Source organism: Felis catus, chromosome A1 (genome assembly GCF_018350175.1).
Source record: "Felis catus isolate Fca126 chromosome A1, F.catus_Fca126_mat1.0, whole genome shotgun sequence".
Classification (NCBI taxonomy): Eukaryota; Metazoa; Chordata; class Mammalia; order Carnivora; family Felidae; genus Felis; species Felis catus.
In genome coordinates, this window is record NC_058368.1 from 212,922,399 (window position 1) to 212,940,085 (window position 17,687).

Genomic DNA, 17,687 nt, shown 5'->3' on the forward strand with positions numbered 1-17,687 from the left:
TAAGTAATGAGACTTTCCACCCTCATTTCCATTGGCGTGTAGTGGACTTCAAGGTTTGAGCCACAGTCCTATTTACCTTGTCACTCTGACCTCTCCCACAGAGAGGAAATTCAGCTTCTTCCCAGGCCATTTATTGAGAGCCTTGAAAGACGGTCATTGGTTTCACAGTAATAAAATCCAAATTTGTCAAATAACATCCAGAGTATTTTTCCCTTAACAATTTAATGGTCACTTACAGAATGACCATTTCTCAGAGTTCTTTTGGGAGCTACCCTCAGACTGATCATTGTTTAGCAAATAAAATGGGTTTTCCAAATAATTCAAGCCCAAAACTTACATTGGCTTCAATTATCTTTATATCTGGACAAATAAGAGTCTAAGTTTAGACTCGACTATATAGTTGATTGTTTTAGGGCTCATTTCATATTGTCTGTGTAGACCTGGCCCTAGAATGGAAGCATCAGGATGACCTATGGGAAAATTTAGTCCATGCCCTCTATACAATGCTGAATTCCAACCCTTGTGGGCACCTGCCCTTCCCTTAACAACCTCCTTCAGAAGACCAAGAACAAATGACCACACCATGTAGTAAGGAACAGCTAAAAATGGGATGTGGCCTACCAAGGTTGTGTCCACACACACACTAGTTTCTCAGTGTATTGGGCACAACTTCTGGGAAATCTGACTCTGTCCTAACATGCCCCCTGAATTATCTGATTGGATTCCAGCTCCTCAACTGAAGCAGTCACAAGTTGAGCAAGACAATCCTGGAGGCTTATTTGTTTGTCATGTCCTACAATCTGTCTAAACGTAACGTAGATGCTACTCTAGTGTCAAGTAAGACGTGACATTCACTAAAACCACCACAGAGAAACTAAAGCCAATTGTCATCATATTTGCTGCCCAGACAACTGGAACTTGACCTCTCAGCACTGTCCTACCATTCCTAATAAACGAGGGCAGGATGAGGCAATGGAGTGCATTGAAGTCCCAAATGAATATGTGTGTGTGTGTGTGTGTGTGTGTGTGACCGTGCGCGCTCCAAATCTAGACTTGGCAGTACTTGTTCCCATCACTGAAAAATTTCATTAATTGAATTGCAAATAGATGTAAGCATAGCCCAGTGCATGAAAGGGCTCACAGGAAGAGTTAGTGCGATGTAGGACTGAAAGGGCTCTTGTCAGTCATCAGCTAGTCCAACTCCTTCATACAGGTGATAACAGAGAAGCCCAAAATACTGTGACAGTGGCTAGGATGCAGGTTCCCTGAACTCCTGGTCCAGCAATCTGTACTCCATATCAGTGGTTTTTAAATGATACCCATCAGTATACTATACTTTATTTTCCACATAGTCCCCATAAGGACTCCTTTTAAAGACTTCAGAAAGATCATGTCCCTCAAAACTTTCTGGTGGCTTTCTATCTCACTCTGGGTGGAAACTAAAGTCACCAGCACAGCTTCCAGATGCATGTGATTTGTCCCCCACTCCCTCTCTGACTGTGGCTCCTATCACACTGCCCTTCACGTGCTGTGCTTGAGCCCAACAGGCCTCTTTGCTCTTCAGGGGGGCCACTCAGCACTCTCTCGCCAGATACACTCAAGGTCTCTGTGTTCGCTGCTCTGTCTGGAATGTTCCCTCCTAAACATCTACATAATTTCTTTCACTTTACTCAGGTCTCTACTCAACTTCAACGTACCAGAGACCTTTCCCAGCCACTCTTTAAATTAGCAGTCCTCCCACCACCCCCTCCTGTCACTGTCTATCTCCCTACCCTGCTTTATTTTATTGCCCCTGAAATGGTGTATTTGTTTGTTTATCACCAGTTCCCTCCACTACCTGGAAAGCTCAACTGATTGCAGGGAGGGTCTTTAGCTCACTGCTGAATCCTCAACACTTTGAACAGTGCCTAGCATATAGCAGGTGCTCAAGAATATTTGATGAATGAATGGATGCAAGAATATAAAATTGACATCTGCAAGGCTCCAGCAGCTGGGTCATTCTCATTGAGTCCCATGTTAATCTTCTTTGAGACTATCAGTGAAGTGAAAAGAAACCAGAATTCTATACACTATTAGCATGAATTCAGACCAGGAGACCTTTGGGGAAGATATTTGGCAATATTTAATGCACCTTAAAAGGCACTAACATACTTTTGGACCCAGATATCTCATGACTAGAAATATTGAGTACATTGGATGTACTCACAAAAATTCATCAAGATGTGTAAGATACTTGAGATAGCATTTTGCATAACAGCAAAAACTGTAAACAACTGAAGTATCCGTCAATAGGAAACTGATTAAAGAAATCCTTGTACAACCATATAGTAGAAAAATATAGAACCATCATTTTAAACTGTGCTGAATCTATGAGTGCTCATATGGAAAAATTTTTTACTTGACATATAAGTTTTAAAAAAAGATGAGATGGAAGAGTGACATTCATTGTATGGTTCCTTTTGTATACATTTTTTTGATAAGATATATAAATGCATATGTGCTGGCAGAAGGCACAAAATATTTTTAGACTAAATCATAGGAAATTGTTAATAGTGGTTACATTAGGGAGAGGAGACTAGGGTGGGAAGGAAAACTTTCACTTTTCATTTTGTACATTTTTGTACTGTTTAAATTTTCCAGCCAAGAATAGTCTCATTCTTGTACAATTTTTAAATGTCAACAGAGGTTGCTTGAGTGATGAGATTATGGGCCATTTTTTTGCTGTGGTTCATATACTTCTCTGTTCTAAAGAAAGCCACAGCTGATATTCACCATTTTAGAAATAAAATAAAAACAGAGGGCTTGATTAGACTTGCTTATAATCTCAAACTATCCATGATTAAATTGATGAATGTGTATCTGGGATTATTTCATTTAAAACTGATCACAGAACTCTTCACAAACTAATTATTTGTTGTGAATAAGGCTTGTGACAAATTTAATTTGAAGAAGCATAGAGTTGTTATCTAACAATCAAAAGGAGACAAGGTACTTCCTGTTTCAGTGGGATTCTTTCAAAGCACTTTCACAAGCTTTATCTCATTTAACTTTCACAACAAGCCTGTGAGGTAGTTTGAACTCGACATATTATCCTTATTTTACAGCTGAGGAAAACAGGAAACTGACAAAGTCCCATAGGTGTAAGAAAGAAAAACAGAACCAGGGAAGAAGCAGCTTGATCATCTACAGAGTGTTATCATCTTATAGACTAAATCCTCACCTTCAAATGTTCTGTTCCAAGTCTGTTGGATAATTTTCCCTCCATCCTTCTTGCTATAACCAGCTCTGAGTACTTCATGTAAAGCCAGAACATAGAGGAGGATGGCATCGTGGAATCCTTCAACAAACATGTTAACCTGAAAAGGAAACCCCAGTTGGGTGAGCCCAAACACCAATGACTCAACGTTCATGAATAATGTAAGCAAATCAAATGGTTAACAAGTTAGACTCAAGGTTCACAAGCAATGGCAGAGATGGGCAAAGTGTAGCCAACAAGAATCATGCCATGATTTTCCTGGTACTGGCTTAGTGAGGAAAATCCTTCCCAGGTTTAGGAATTTGGAGAGCAGACAAGATATTACACAAGTCAAGGAAATTGTACCTGTTGACGAGGTTAAGTATTCCAGGTGCATCACACTTGCCCATAGTTCCCTCTATACGGGTGCCTTCTTTCTTCCTCGTGTCTACTCTCTACCTCAAGCCAACCTAAGTCCAACCTCCCCCTTTAGGTTTTCATCTCCATCAGTCACCATGATCTCTCCATGCTCTGAATATAAAACTGACTAAAAGAGCAGTAGGGATCCACTCATTCATGTTTGGATACTATTGAAAGCCTACTCTAGTGCTGGTGTTAAGGATTCAAAGAGGAGTGCTATTCCTACCTGCCTGGCATCTGTGGGCACTGCCATTCCTACCTGCCTGGCATCTGTGTCCTCTCTTCCATCAGCAATGGCATCTCAGTTTCTCTTTCCAGTTTGTGTTTGTACTGGTTCCTGTGGATCTGACCATCTCTACCCACCCTCTGGACTACCCCTCCCCACCCCAAGTTCTAAGGACAGGAATGGAAATATGCTGGGCCATTGGTTTATCCCAGCCAGGTCCTGGCTTAAGTAAGATAGCCCTTCCCCTCAAGAAACTTAAGCTCCATGTGAATTTGGGGAAGTCATTTAATTTCTTTGAGCATTGTTTCATTCAATAAGCATCATTTGAAAGTTCAGATACCATATTTAAACCCATTGAACATGAAATGAGAAAATACAATCTTGAAATTTAGTAGCTTACAAATTCTGTATAAAAGTACAAAAAAAAAAAAAAAAACACCACACGCACAAAAGCAAGTCTTTTTATTTCAGGAGAAATTGTCAAGAATGGAATGCCGTGGAGCAGAATGAATTCGGCATTCCACAGATGACCACCATAAGTCTTTGTGAGGAGGCATTCTATGCCTCATTCCTAGAAAAGGTTCCCATAGGAAGAGAGCCACAACTGACCTGCATCACCTAGTTCAAATACACAAACATCCATAGAAAACACAGCTCAATGTCCAGTGCTACTTGGCCTCATCTCATCCTTAAGGATGGTGAGTCCTGTTTTTTGTCATAGAAGCAAATGTTTTGCATTTGCCAAAGTCCAGTGCTGAGAGGCTGTTTAGAATAATGGCTAGAGCCTGGGCTCACTACCCAGAGCTGCCACTTCCTGGATGTGTTTCTCCACAACTCTGGGCCTCAGTTTTCCCTATCTGGAAAATGAGGAAAATAGTAGTACTTATCTCGTGGGGTTGCTCTTAGGTTTAAATGAACTAATAGATGTAAAAGACTTCCAACAGTGCCTAACAGAGTTGGCACTCACTGTTGGGTTTTATTGTTGTTATTGTCTACATATAGAGAATTATAAACCTAGGGATCCTGCTTAGCCTTTAATTCCTAACAGCAGTATTCAGAAAATAAGCATTCTACTTAAGGTATAACATATCTTATGGACCCATTTTACACTTAATGGAAACTAAGACTCCTTGTTCATGCTTTAACATGCCAAGCAGTGTTCTTACTTCCAGAATGTCACATCCTTAATTCTGCCCAAGCATAAGGTGTGCAGCCCGCACTGGTCAGTTCCACAGACCATCTGGGAGAAGAGAGGTGTCTGATCGCAGAAAAGCTCAGAATTAGTTGCAGGGCCCAAAGTCTAATCCTAGCCCTGACACATTACTTAATCTCCCTAATCTTAAATTTCCTCACTGGCTGAATGGGGGTTTAGTGCCTGCTCATCCCACAGAGCTCTTCAGGGGACTGAATTAGTGATTGCATATAAAACATCAGAAACAGTTTCTGGGACTAAGAAAGCAAATGGTAGACATTGGCTTTCACTCTTAACCATCAGCTTAAGTCTCAGAGAGTCATTATTTTCTTAGGCAAAGAAGAATGATGTACAAATAACATCTAGTCAAAGATGATTTTCTGCTGATTTGGCTATGCTAATTCAATTTTCCAAAGGAATATGAAATTTTCACTTAAGCCATGAAGTCATCATGGCTTAAGAAAGTGTGCATGCTGATGAGTTAATGAATTTTAATAAGTGGAATTTATTTTTTTTTAATTTTTTTTTCAACGTTTATTTATTTTTGGGACAGAGAGAGACAGAGCATGAACGGGGGAGGGGCAGAGAGAGAGGGAGACACAGAATCGGAAACAGGCTCCAGGCTCTGAGCCATCAGCCCAGAGCCTGACGCGGGCTCGAACTCATGGACCGCGAGATCATGACCTGGCTGAAGTCGGACGCTTAACCGACTGCGCCACCCAGGCGCCCCTAATAAGTGGACTTTAGGGGCACCTGGGTGACTCAATCAGTTAAGCGTCCTACTCTGGATTTTGGCTCCATTCTCACAGTTCATGAGATTGAGTCCTGAATTGGGCTCTGCACTGACAGCATGGAGCCTGCTTGGGATTTTCTCTCCCTCTCTCTCTGCCTCTCCCCTGCTTGCACTCTCTCTCTCATAATAAATAAATAAACTTAAAAAAAAAATAACATAGTGGTCTTTAGCATAATTTCTTAGGCCACGGTAAAAACATTTTTCAAAAAAATCTATCTTCCCTAGGATAATTATATAAAACTCATCCTGCTACACAGGGAAGTCATACAGCCCTGGACTATGGGAAATATAAAGTGGCTCAGAAAAACTCTGGTCTAATCCTCTCAGTACTCTGAGAACCAGAAGAGCATCACTCCCCATTAGTCTTTCTGCACTCTCTAATTGAAGGTTTTCCCTCTCCTTGTTCCTGGGGAGCCTAGTCTGAGCCCTGTTAAATTGTAAATTACCAGCCACTGGGTATCAGCTCTCCACTTATCTTCCTCCCCCTCCTGATTCCTGCTCAAAACCTAAGGCCACCATGCTGACATTGGGCACCCAAAGCACTGGACATGCGCCCCAGCATCAACCACCTTCTGGCCCCTCCTCTTCCTTCCTTCTTGCTGTGCCCTCTAAATTGCCCCTTCTACAATTGCAGATTATCTGGCTGAGAAACATGAATGTGGATTACCCTTTTCCTAACAGGTTTGATGGTAGAAGAGAATAGATAGGTTCTGAACACATGGCCAGGTCTGAAAACTCATTCTATCTTGATTTGCAAATGGATCGCAAAATTTACCTTCTTTCCTCTCAAAGTGGCTGAGTGTTTCCCTCTCCTGCCAAAATTAGCAGGAGAGCTGCTGACCTGCGCCGAGGCTCACTGGCACCCTGGGCTGCTGCGGAGGAGGTTTCATAACACCTACCTCATAGGACTTCAAGCCAGAAGCAAAACCCCAGAGACCGTCTTTTCTCGAGGAGAACATTCTCACATCCACATGTGTTTTTTAATGGGAGGAAAGCCCATCAGCACATTATAGACACTAAAAATCACAAGTGCAAACATTTTTTTTAATGAGGAAGAAAAAGAGCCAGAGTATTAAGTTGGCTTTGAAACATTTTTCACTCGACCTCCAGGCTGAAAGGAACAAGATCATCTGCTCTGTCCCCCTGCCTGTGGTCATAACAAAATTTGAACCTCGAAATCCATGATCCATGACAGATCATGCTATAGTTACTAATCAAAGAAAATAGGATACCCTTACCTGAGTATTCCAGTATTTAGCATCATTTCTAGCCAAAAAGCTCTTCCGTACCGTCATTAAGCATAAGTCTTAATTAAATTCCTAAATGCAGCCATTCCCCTGCTAGATACCGAACAGAGTTAAGAGAACAATGTAGTTCTTGAGGCGCCTGGGTGGCTCAGTTGGTTAGGTGACCGACTTTGGCTCAGGTCATGATCTTGCAGTTTGTGAGTTTGAGCCCCGCATCGGGCTCCGTGCTGACAGCTCAGAGCCTGGGGCCTGCTTCAGATTCTGTGTCTCCCCCTCTCTCTACCCCTCCCCTGCTCATGCTCTGTGTCTCTTTCTCAATAATAAGTGTTAAAAAAAATTTTTTTTAAAGAGAGAACAATGTAGTTCTTGAGCCCTGGGAGTTTACAATCTCAACCAAATAGCCCCACAGTTCCACAAAACACATAGATGAACTCCATACTAGAAAGTTATGAAGCAGCAAGTTATGAAGCAATGAGGGACAAGAGTCAGAGTAATAATTATTTGTGCTGGGTATCATCAAATAAAGTATCTATCATTTAAACAAGATGGAAGTCGTTCATCATCTTCCACTCACTCTGGGAAGTTTTCCAGAACAAGGTAGCATGCTGGCACTAACTCTCTCATCATTTCATCTCCATCCTCCTGATCTTGCCCTTTTAGTTGGCCAGCATCAGATATTCCAAGTGAAAGAAAGCCATTTTGCCACTGGCCTTCCTCTCTGATAGTGCCTGTCAGCCATGTCCATTAGTGTTTTTTAATTTTTTTTTAATCCTCTGTCATGGGGAAAGCTGAATAGAAATCTTGTTATATTTTAACTGAGCATATAGAGTTGCCATTCATAACATGGCTCTTATCTGTGACAGTGAGCAAAGTCTTTCTTATTTCTCTTTGGAGGGGCAAGTTGATAGACTGATAGATGAACTCTTCAATGCCTGAGTTCCAAACAAGTAAGCAAAGTATGCTGCATGCCTCAGCTGTTCTGTAAAGTGAGAATGAGTAACACAGCAGTAATCTAGCTCCTGGGATGTCTGGATATCTGAGAAAGACTCTAAAGCTCTCAGACCAAGGCTACTGGGAGAAAGCTACCAAAGTTAAATGCTAAGGCTAGGCTGCCCTGGGATTTTGCTTGTGGTATCCACATAACTCAAGCATATCACACAGTGGTTCTATCTTCCTTGCCACAAACCAATGGCTCGTAATGCAAATGAGGAAAGCTGAGGGTGTTGGGCAACATTTCTCAAAAGTCTTTTGAAAAAGACATGACCCTTAACCTCTCACTCAGTTGAAGGGGAGATGGAGGAAAGGGAAATTTTGATGGCTTTCTGAAAAGGTAAGAAGAGAGACGGGTCCAGGACACCCAGAGACGGGTCCATCATAGCAGGAACAATGGCAACTTGTCTAATTAGTAATAAGACCCTCAAATGAAACTTATCTAGCTGGGCCCCTGTTGATCATGGACGGGGGAAAGAAATTGCCTGGGCATGCTACATGGGTAGGCCAAAGGTTAGAGAACACTATACATTTGATGAACACTTTACAAGTGATCTACATGCAATAAAAACAGAGATACTATTTGTTTTAATTCAACTTTCTGTTGAATTAAAAAATTAAAAATCTATAATTTAGGGGGCACCTGGGTGGCCCAGTCAGTTAAGTCTCTGACTTCGGCTCAGGTCATGATCTCATGGTTCGGGAGTTCGATCTTCACATCGGGCTCTGTGCTGACAGCTCAGAGCCTGGAGCCTGCTTTGGATTCTGTGTCTCCTCTCTCTCTGCCCCTCCCTCACCTCTCAAATATAAACATAAAAATTTTTTTTTTACTCTATAATTTAGGATAACAGCAAGAACTTCCATAATCCAATGGACATCACAACCTCTTCAACACCAAAAGGCAGAGTTCTCATTCTTACTGGCAGACACTCCCAATGTCTGCTCTTCTGTACTGGGCCTGCCTTCATGGAATTCACACTTGGTCACTTGCTTATTTTAGCCTTGAGGAAAGTTAAGTTGAAAATCTAAATCCTTATCCTAGTTGAAATCTGAGGAAATGCAAAGGTCAAGTGGCTTATTAACAACAGTGAGGCAGCACATCAGGGAGAGAGCCAGAACCCAGTTATGTGCTAGGCCGAAGCATTGCCATAATATCTGACATATTTCTTTCTCCCTATGCTGGGGTTTGCCCTAAGTTTTTCAAATAACTATCTCTATCCTGGGCTCAGCTCCACCCCTATAGCAATACCTACTAGGATTAACTCAGATCTTATAGCCTAGAGTGTGGCTGCCGACAAACAGAGGTAGATTTTTTTCTCTCTCTCATCACCTAACACATAATGCATCATTAAACAAAAGCAGTCCTGAGAAGATTGTTAAGTCAACTTATGACCCCTCATTTGTCTTCCATACCACAGCAACTGACTGCCCTTTTAATGACTGCAGCAGCAGTGGAGGCTAAATGCAGGCACCACAGTGCTGATACATGGCACTCATTTATTTACACAAGCAAACCTCAGCAAGGAAGGCCATGTGGGGTCTGCTGGTGGGGAGCAACAAGGTAGAGGAGGACTCCATGGAATTGGCCTGTTGGAATTGGTGGCTATGGAGCACAAGCAAATGATAATGACTTAAAAACTCTCCCCTTGCTCATGCAGAGAATTCAGTCATCTGATATATCTACCCTCTGAATGTGTCACACACACGTCATATCCAGATGCTTCTCATCATCCTTACCCTTGATGGCTTAGTTGAGAAATACACATACATAATGACATAATTGTCCCTGGCTTTCAGATGATCAAGTGAGCAATGTCTGCCCTTGGCCTTGATTTCCACCAGTACCTGACCAGATGTACCTCTGGAAGGCTTGGTGACCAAACCCCCAAGACTACTCTGGACACTCTCTGGCCTCTCTTCCCAGGGGTCTGTGGTCCTGTCAGGCTCAATGTTGAAGTGGGTAAATGTGTATACCAAAATCCAATGAGAGAAGGGCTGGGGCATGCAGCAGATAGTGAGGTAGGCCCAAGCCAGTACAAGGGGTGACCAAGTCAAAGGGAGATGGAGACAAGGAAACATGAGAGGACAATTTCTGGCTTCATTATTTCCAAAAGGCCAAAATCAGAAAGCACATGTAAACTCTAATTTCTCCAACTTGATGACATCCTTTTAGACAACTGAGAACTTCAGATCACTTCTCCTGAATTTCTTGAGTCATCTATAGATACGATGGCAAGGAAGAGATGAGCAAAAATCCAAGCTTAGGTGGGTTTTTTTGGGGGGGGAGGGGTGGTAGTTACTTCTTTTCATTTCTGTCTTGTATCTTAAAATAAAACCAGTACCTTTTTCTTTAAACAATTTCAAGATATGGTAAGGACTGAGCTAAGATCCAGAACCCTAATTCCTAGTTCTAGCATTTTTGATTTATTCAATCACTGTGAACAGTCAGCAGCTTAATTTTGTTCAATTTTTAATTCAGAGTTTCCCAAGCTGTATTCCACAGAGGAAGAATTCTCTAAAATGTAATGTATGACTCTAGAAATAGCAGTAATGTGTCTAATAAGTTTACAAAATGATAGGTTGAATAAAGTCAAGCAGTTCTCTTTACTGCCAGATAATTATCATAACAGCTAACTTTTACTGAACATCTCCTACATGCTAAGAGATATGTAAACACTTAAGTTCTACTGCATTTAGTCCTGACAAAACTTTCATAGATAAGTCCTGTTATTATCCCCTGAAAGAGACTCTGACTAACCCTTTAACAGAATGGAGATATCTTGGTCAATTGATTAGGTCAAAATTCCAGAAAATGTTGGGGCGGACAAGCTCTTAGTAGGGGTCCAAACCAGAACTGCCTAGTTATGACATTTATCTTCTTGATATGTTCAGCCAACTAATCCTGGAAAAAAAGCTTTGTGCTCTACTTTGTGTTTTTAATTGACTTGGTAGCTCTACAATTTGAGTACATAGATTGCAAAGAGCAATGAGAGACTATGAATGAGAAGACTAAGACAATGTTCTTCAAGGTGATGGAGGAATAGAACCCACACCTAGAGAGGGAATGAGATGGCAGAAGATGAAAGAAGAAAGGAGGAGAAGGTACATGAGGCAACAAGCTAACTGTCCCTCGTTTCTTAATCCAGTCTTTAAGCCAGAGCTAATACAACATGACTCAGATCAAGTGGATCAGGAGTTCTGATAAGTCATTGACTCAGATAAAGTTAACTGTGTTCCAGCAATTAATAAAAAGGCCTGTTATGCCAAAGGAGCATCTAAACAAGCTGGATGTTAAGGATGAGGGTCCTACTTCAGAGACCAGTCCGTTCCAAGCACATCAGCAGCCAAACCATGTAATAAAAGATCTAATGTAATTTTTTTTAACTAGCACACAACATAAAATATGATGACTTTGATAAATAATAGTAGTAAATGTAGCAAAGCTTCATCTACCCAGTTTCATCAAATAAAAAAAAAGATGTCTCATATCAGCAAAGTTTCCAGGTTCTTAAACATTATTTCTCTAAGTATCAAAGTTTTTGAATAATATAAACACTTTTGATGAAAGTGCTTGTAAAATTAGCCACATACATTCCTGCCTTGGTAACATAAGTAAGCTGAATGTGATATTAACTTATTACGATTCTCCATATGTAAGGCTATGACAATAGCCAGTCCAGTAGGCTTCATTGGTATTGAAAAGTGTACTGGGGGGCACCTGGGTGGCTCAGTCGCTTAAGTGTCCAGCTCTTGATTTCAGCTCAGGTCATGATCTCATGGTCATGAGATCAAGTCCCTGAAGCAGGCTCTGCACAGAGTGTGAATCCTGCTTGGGATTCTCCCTCTCCCTCTGCCCTGTCCCCATGTGCACATGTGCACTCTCTCTCTCTAAAGGGAAGAGAAGAGAAGAGAAGAGAAGAGAAGAGAAGAGAAGAGAAGAGAAGAGAAGAGAAGAGAAGAGAAGAGAAGAGAAGAGAAGAGAAGAGGAAAAGAAAAGAAAAGAAAAGAAAAGAAAAGAAAAGAAAAGAAAAGAAAAGAAAAGAAAAGAAAAGAAAAGAAAAAAGAAAAGGAAAGTGTATTGGGCTCTTTACACAATGCTGACACCAGACTTCTATGTTTCTAGATATTCTCACTTCTTCCATTCTGATAGAACATGAGCTGGGACCCACTTCCTTTTCTGAAATGCTTCCTTCCCTTGGCTACTGATTGTTCTGCATCTCCTTATCTAGCCATTCCTGTTGGTGACTCCAGGGTTCTCAACAGCTAAAGAACTAAGTCTAAATGTTCCAGGGTGGTGAAAAACACTCCTTATTATTAGCCACACTCCCAAAAGAACTTTATGCCTTACTCTTTACAAAATCTCTTAGATTCTCTGAGCATGCCATGAAGTACCTTTATGCATTAGCCCCTGGGCTTGGAATGCCCTCCACATGAGTCTCGTCTCATCCAAAGCAAACTCCTACTCAACTTTACTTGACATTCTCAGATTACCCTCTCCAGATCCACCTTCTACCCTTCTTCAACCAGCTCTGTGCCCTGTGAGGCTGGCATATATGGACAACATCAACTGGGTCCCCTTGCCCTCTGGTTTCTGGTTGGTTCAGCAGATGAGAGGGTAGAAGGAGATAATGGTCAGGATGTGAGAGGCTGCACTCCTCCACCAGATGCCACAGGTGGTTCTCCCCAACAGCCACAGACCTCATGGGTGCTAGAAACCTCTCCCTCCTCTTGCCTCTTCTAGTCTAGGGGCTGTAACAGCTTCCCACATTTGCAGGCCATGAGGTTCTTTGCCATTGTTTGTTGATTTTCCTTAATTCCACACTTACCTTTGTAATAGTCCCTTTACTGAGTTCTCTTTCATTTCCTTTCAGTGTGTCTTTTATTTCCTCCCAGGATCCTAATGGACACATTAACTTTCTGTGAGCCACTCAAACTTGTTCTTGCTGCATCCTTCCCTGAACCACCCAACTCCTCCTTTCTTCCACAAGTACACTTAGTGCACATATTATCTCACTCACCAGTCTATTTTACTCTTTTTCATGCCTCCATACCCTGACATTCCACAAGCCCCTTAATGCACAAACCATATGTTAGGTACCTTAGTTTTCCTAGAATCTAGCCCTGCATCTAACACAGAGACTGTACTCACTTGAGTTGACTCCACTGTCACCTGTCACTACCTGTTACTTTCACTGTGCCTACTTCTAGATGCCATCTTCTTCTCTCAGACTTACTACTATTAATGTTCTGTAAGCTGGAGAAAGAAATCACAAAGCTCATTATAACTGTACTTAAAATGGGGGTAAACAGTTTCTGAGTGAGGATTTGAGAGATTCTCCTATAATAAAATTAATAAATTAGATGTTTGCTTTAGCTGCTCAAAAGCCTTTTTCACATACTCTTTGCTTTTGACTGGGTCTAATGTAGTTGAGATTGCCATAAAATTGATTCAGCAGGTACTTCTAAGAGAAAGACTTCCAGATTTTGACACCCAATACAGGATTCTCATGCTGAAACTAACAAATAATTCTCAGCTAGTAAATGAATGAACCTTTTTTTTCTTTTTTTTATGTTTATCTATTTTTCAGAGAGAGAGCATGAGCAGGAGGGGCAGAAAGAGAGTGAAACAGAGAATCCAAAGCAGGCTCCACACTGTCAGAACAGAGCCTGACGCAGGGCTTGAACTCATGAACTGTGAGATCATGATGTAAGCCAAAATCAAGAGTTGGACACTGCCGAACATTTTTTCTTTTAATAAATTTTTTGCCATCAAGTTTGCTAAACACACACACAGACACACACACACACAATAAAACTAAATATTATCTCCCCTACAAGAAGCTTAATTCCCTACACATTTTGAACACTGTTTATTAAAGGAAATTAAGGAATTATTGGAAGATTTCAGGTGTGGTAATAGTATTATAGCTGTGTTTTTAAAAAGAGTTCCAGTACTGGCAGAGTAATTTGTATTAGATTAATTTTTCAAAAAGAAATTAAACTCTCTAAACAAAACGTTTTAAAAAGAACTAATTGAAGACAATGGGAAGTGACTAAAAAAAAGGCCAAAAATAGAGGAAATTTGATCCTTGAAAAAATGGACCACATTTCATAAAAACTAAATGTATATGGTTTTCTTCTAAGGGTACTCCTTGTCTTGGGGTATCTAGGACTCAAGCAGAAAGTCACAGCCTTCTTGGCTTTAGAGGTCAGAGGGTGTAGTTCAGAGCTGATATTGAGGACATACAATGAGGGAGTAAATCCTGGGCAGAAGAGAGCCACAGAGAAGGGAGCATTCCAACCTGTTTCATAAACTTCTGTCCTTAGTTGATTTTTTTAATGTTTATTTATTTTGAAATTGGAAGAGAGAGAGAGAAAGCAAGCCGAGGAGGGAGAGAGAGAGATGGAGGGAGAGAATCCCAAGCAGGACCTATGCAGTTAGCACAGAGCCTGACGTGGGGCTCGAACTCACAAACTGTGAGATCATGACCTGAGCCAAAATCAAGAGTCAGATGCTCAACTGACTGAGCCACCCAGGCCCCCCGAGTCCTTAATTGATTTCTAAACTGCACATATACAAGAAAGACACCAAGGTATCCAGTAGAAAGCAACAGCTGGAAAGCTGAAGAAGCTAAGGAACATTTAAATTGCTGCCTTCTAGAGTTTGTAACTTGAGAAATATCTCAGGCTTTCTGGTAAAACCCCATATGGGCCACACCTTAGAAGTAAAGTCTATACCAAGAGACTAAGGATTCATCCTAAAACTGAAAGTAACCCAAAACAGAATCACTTTAATAAAAAATAAAACCAAGCTTCCAAAAGTTCAAAGTGGGTGGTCAGTAATTTAACTGCCTGCTGGAACAAAAATCACTCTTCAGGGGAACATAACTGAATACACTCTCTATAATATCATCCACAACATCTATTACAAACTCAAAAAAAGTAGACATTCAGGGGCAGGAGAGATCATCTATAGTCAAGAAAATAGTGAGTAAAAAGTGACCCTGAAATGATCCAAATGTTGAAATCAGCAGATAAGAACTTTAAAGCAGATTTATATATGTTCAAAGACTTAAAGAAAAAGATGACCAAAAAGAAGGACCAAATGAGAAATCAGCGGAGAAATGTAAGGTTTAAAAAAGAACAAGTGGATATTCTAGAACTAAAAAGTACAATATTGAAAAAAGAAATATTCACTGGATAAGTTTAAAAGCAAATTGAGTTCATGATCTTAAAGATATCAATAGTGGGGCTCCTGGGTGACTCAGTCAGTTAAGCGGCCAACTTTGGCTCAGGTCATGATCTCATAGTTTGTGAGTTTAAGCCCTGCTTCAGGCTCTGTGCTGACAGCTCAGAGCCTGGAGCTTGCTTCGGGTCCTGTGTCTCCCTCTCTCTCTGTACCCCTCTCCTTGTGCTCTCTCTCTGTCTCTCAAAAATGAATAAATGTTAAAAAAATTAAAAATTAAAATAAGCAAATAAATAAAAATTAATTAATTTTTAAAAAGATATATCAATAGTAAATATCTCAATCTAAAGAACAGAAACTATACAAAGTGAACATACAAACCCCAACTGTACTTTCTGTATATTCTACTGTATATTCTACCAACAAAAAACTGAAGATGAATTTTTTTATTCTACTTACAACAGTATCAGAAGACATAAAATTATTAGCAATAAATTTAACCAAAGACATGCAAAACCGCCACACAGAAAACTACAAACATTATTGAGAGAAATTAAAGATGACTCAAATAAATGGAAAGATATATGTTCACAGATTGGAAGATTTAGTGTTTTTAAGATGTCAGTTTTTCCCCAAATTGGTCTACAGATCAATACAATCCAAATCAAAAATCCCAGCAAGTTTTTTTTTTTAGAAATTGACAAGTTGATTCTAAAATTTATACAGAAAAAAGAAAGAACTTAGGACATGCAAAACTTCCCTGAAAAAGAAAAGCAAATTAGAGGACTTGTGCTATCAGATTTCAAGATTTACTGTAAAGCCACAGTATTCAAGACAGTATAGAATTGGTATATATACAAATAAATAGATTAAAGGAACAGAATAGAATCCAAAATCCACACTAATATCGTTATCTGAGTTTTGACCAAGGCATTTAATTCACAGTGGGAAAAACAGAATTTTTTTAACACACGGTAATGGGACAAATTTATTTTTAAAATATGGGAAAAAACTAAAACTTGATTCCTATCTCTCAGCATATACAAAAATTCATTTGATAAGGATCACAGACCTAAACATAAAAGCTAAAACTATAGGGGTGCCTGGGTGGCTCAGTCAGTTAAGTGTCCGACTTCAGCTCAGGTCATGATCTCACAATTCGTGAGTTTCAGCCCCACATCAGGCTCTGTGCTGACAGCTCAGAGCCTGGATCCTGCTTTGGATTCTGTGTCTCCCTCTATCTCTGCCCCTCCCATGCTCACGCTCTGTCTTTCTTTGTCTCAAAAATAAATAAACATTAAAAAAAATTTTTTAAGCTATATAAAGCTGTGAAAGAAAACAGGATATCTTTTTATCTTTGGGATTAGCAAGTTTTATTAAAGAGAATACAAAAAAGCAACACACATTAAAAAAGACTTCATCAATATAAAAAAAAAAACTCTGCCATCAAAAAGTATCATTAAAAATACCAAGAAGTGAAAAGTTGAAAGAAAATGTTCATTATACATATTTCTGATTTACATTCAGAATATTTAAAAAGGAACTTTTAAATTCAATAACAAAAGTAATAAATAACCCAATTTAAACTGGGCAAAACACTTCATCAAACAAGTTACAAAAGTAAAGTAAGCCAACAAGCACATGTAAAGAGGCTCAAAATCACTAGTCACCACGGGAATACAGTTTAAAAACCACAATGAGGTACCATCCTACACCCATCAGAATAGCTAAAAGTAAAAAGTTGACAACCCCAAACGTAGATGAGATTTTAAAACAACTGTAATTCTCATACATTGCTAGTGGGGATTTAAAACAATATTACTTTGGCAGATTTTTAGAAAGTTAAACATAGACCTATGCTGTGACCCAGCAATTTCTTTCTTACATATTTACCCGATGAAAATGAAAGCATATGTCCATAAAAAGACTTGTACAAGAATGCTCACTGCAGCCTTAGTCATAATAGTCCCAACCTGAAAAAAAGGGTCCATCAACAGGAGAATAGGTTGTAAAATTATGGCATATTTATATAATAAAATATTACTCAGCACTTTTAAAAAGAGAAAAGTGAATGCATAAAACATGAAAAATCTCCAAAGTGGCATATTAGTGAAAGAAGCCAGGCACAGAGTATACACTGTATGATTCCATTCATATAGTATGTGCTATATGAGTTTAAGAGCAGGTAAAACAAATTTATGATAATAGAAATAAGAGTATTTGCATCAAAAACAATAAACTACTTAGGAATGAATAAATTTAACCAAGGAACTGAAATATCTGTGCACTGAACACTTTAAAAGATTGATAAAAAGAAGCTGAAGAAGACACAAATAAATGGAAAATATCCTGTCCATTCATGGTTAGGAAGAAAGAATATTGTTAAAATGCCCATACT

The 17,687-nt window shown here is 39.8% G+C and overlaps 1 protein-coding gene across 2 annotated transcripts in view; it reads right to left on the reverse strand.

The window, feature by feature from the left end:
* Positions 1-17,687, reverse strand: part of NPR3 (natriuretic peptide receptor 3) — a 78,617-nt gene that overhangs the window by 12,595 nt on the left and 48,335 nt on the right. For both annotated transcript variants that reach the window (XM_006928064.5, XM_003981473.6), the window contains one exon: positions 3,221-3,356. In XM_006928064.5, coding sequence (XP_006928126.1) covers positions 3,221-3,356 — 136 coding nt within the window. The remainder of the gene's footprint in view (positions 1-3,220; positions 3,357-17,687) is intronic.